Source organism: Pundamilia nyererei, unplaced genomic scaffold, assembly GCF_000239375.1.
Source record: "Pundamilia nyererei isolate P.nyererei 1_Seehausen unplaced genomic scaffold, PunNye1.0 scaffold00030, whole genome shotgun sequence".
Taxonomy (NCBI): Eukaryota; Metazoa; Chordata; class Actinopteri; order Cichliformes; family Cichlidae; genus Pundamilia; species Pundamilia nyererei.
Genome location: NW_005187431.1, coordinates 970,066 through 971,106, shown reverse-complemented (window position 1 = coordinate 971,106; position 1,041 = coordinate 970,066). Strand labels below are relative to the sequence as shown.

General features: G+C 47.8%; 1 protein-coding gene across 1 annotated transcript in view; it reads right to left on the bottom strand.

Moving 5' to 3' along the window:
• tbc1d5 (TBC1 domain family, member 5) overlaps positions 1–1,041 on the bottom strand; it is a 21,239-nt gene that overhangs the window by 3,256 nt on the left and 16,942 nt on the right. Inside the window, exons 17-18 of the mRNA XM_005728771.1 lie at positions 562–857; positions 301–357 (exon numbers count right to left, since the gene is read on the bottom strand). Coding sequence (XP_005728828.1) covers positions 301–357; positions 562–857 — 353 coding nt within the window. The remainder of the gene's footprint in view (positions 1–300; positions 358–561; positions 858–1,041) is intronic.

Here is a 1,041-nt window from a genome sequence, read left to right as displayed (position 1 = left end):
TTTTTTAAAGGACACAGTCTTAGCACTACTGATGAGAGATGTCGCAGCTCACTAGTGATGCCTATGCCATCATCTGCACTGATGCAGCGAGCTGTGATCTCCCTCTGGTGGTCACAGTTGAAAATCACATGCAGCACACACTCATGTCTGTTTATGGTAACATTTGGCACACCAACAGCAGGGACAGGTGAGCAAACGGCGTACAACATGCAGGATGCTTAGAAATGGGCTGGCAGTGATGAAAGCACGGACAAATAAGGGCGGGCATGTCACACAAGCAGTTGCCATGACAGCAGTTACCTTGTGTGTCACTGTGAGTCTGGGCTGAGGCCTGAGACACTCCACCTGAAACGCCATCTAACAGACAGGAGAGTCAAAGCCGATGCTGCCATAACCACACAAACCAAAAGGCTGAACAAACTTCAACAACCAGTGTTAAAAAGGGTGTAAGGGTAATTCACCGGGTACATAATACACCAACTAGTAGATGGTAAGAAGGATGTCATCACATCTGTCCTGCCACAAATCTGGAACATTTCTGTTTTGACTACTTGTGCTCACCTTTGCTCAGGTGGACAGGCATGCTTTCAGACTTGAGCAGGCGATAGTGCTGAGTCTGGGCCTGGCCCTGGGTCTGCGTCGGAGCTGACGGATCTGCCAGCAGGTGTGGTAAGATGGGCGTAGGGGCCGAGGCCGGGGAGGTGGACGAGGAGGAGGAAGAGGAGGAGTGTACCTCGCTGTTGATTGGTGAAATAGACGCACCAGACATGGCTGGAGCAATGAGCTTCCTGCCGAAGTTGAGCAGACTGCTGGAGACCTTGTTGATGTTGAGTGGAGCAGCTTTTGTAGAGCCAGAGCTAGAAAGAAAAGGATATGAGACACTTCACCTGATCTTATCTTTACCAGAAGATTTTCCAAACTACTACTTTTAGCATTATTTAACAAATGTTCTACCTTCAAGGTATCCAGAGGTTTATATTTTATAAGATAGAAAAATTAAACCCTGCTTCCAGAAATCTGGGATTAGCCTGAGAAGTCTCA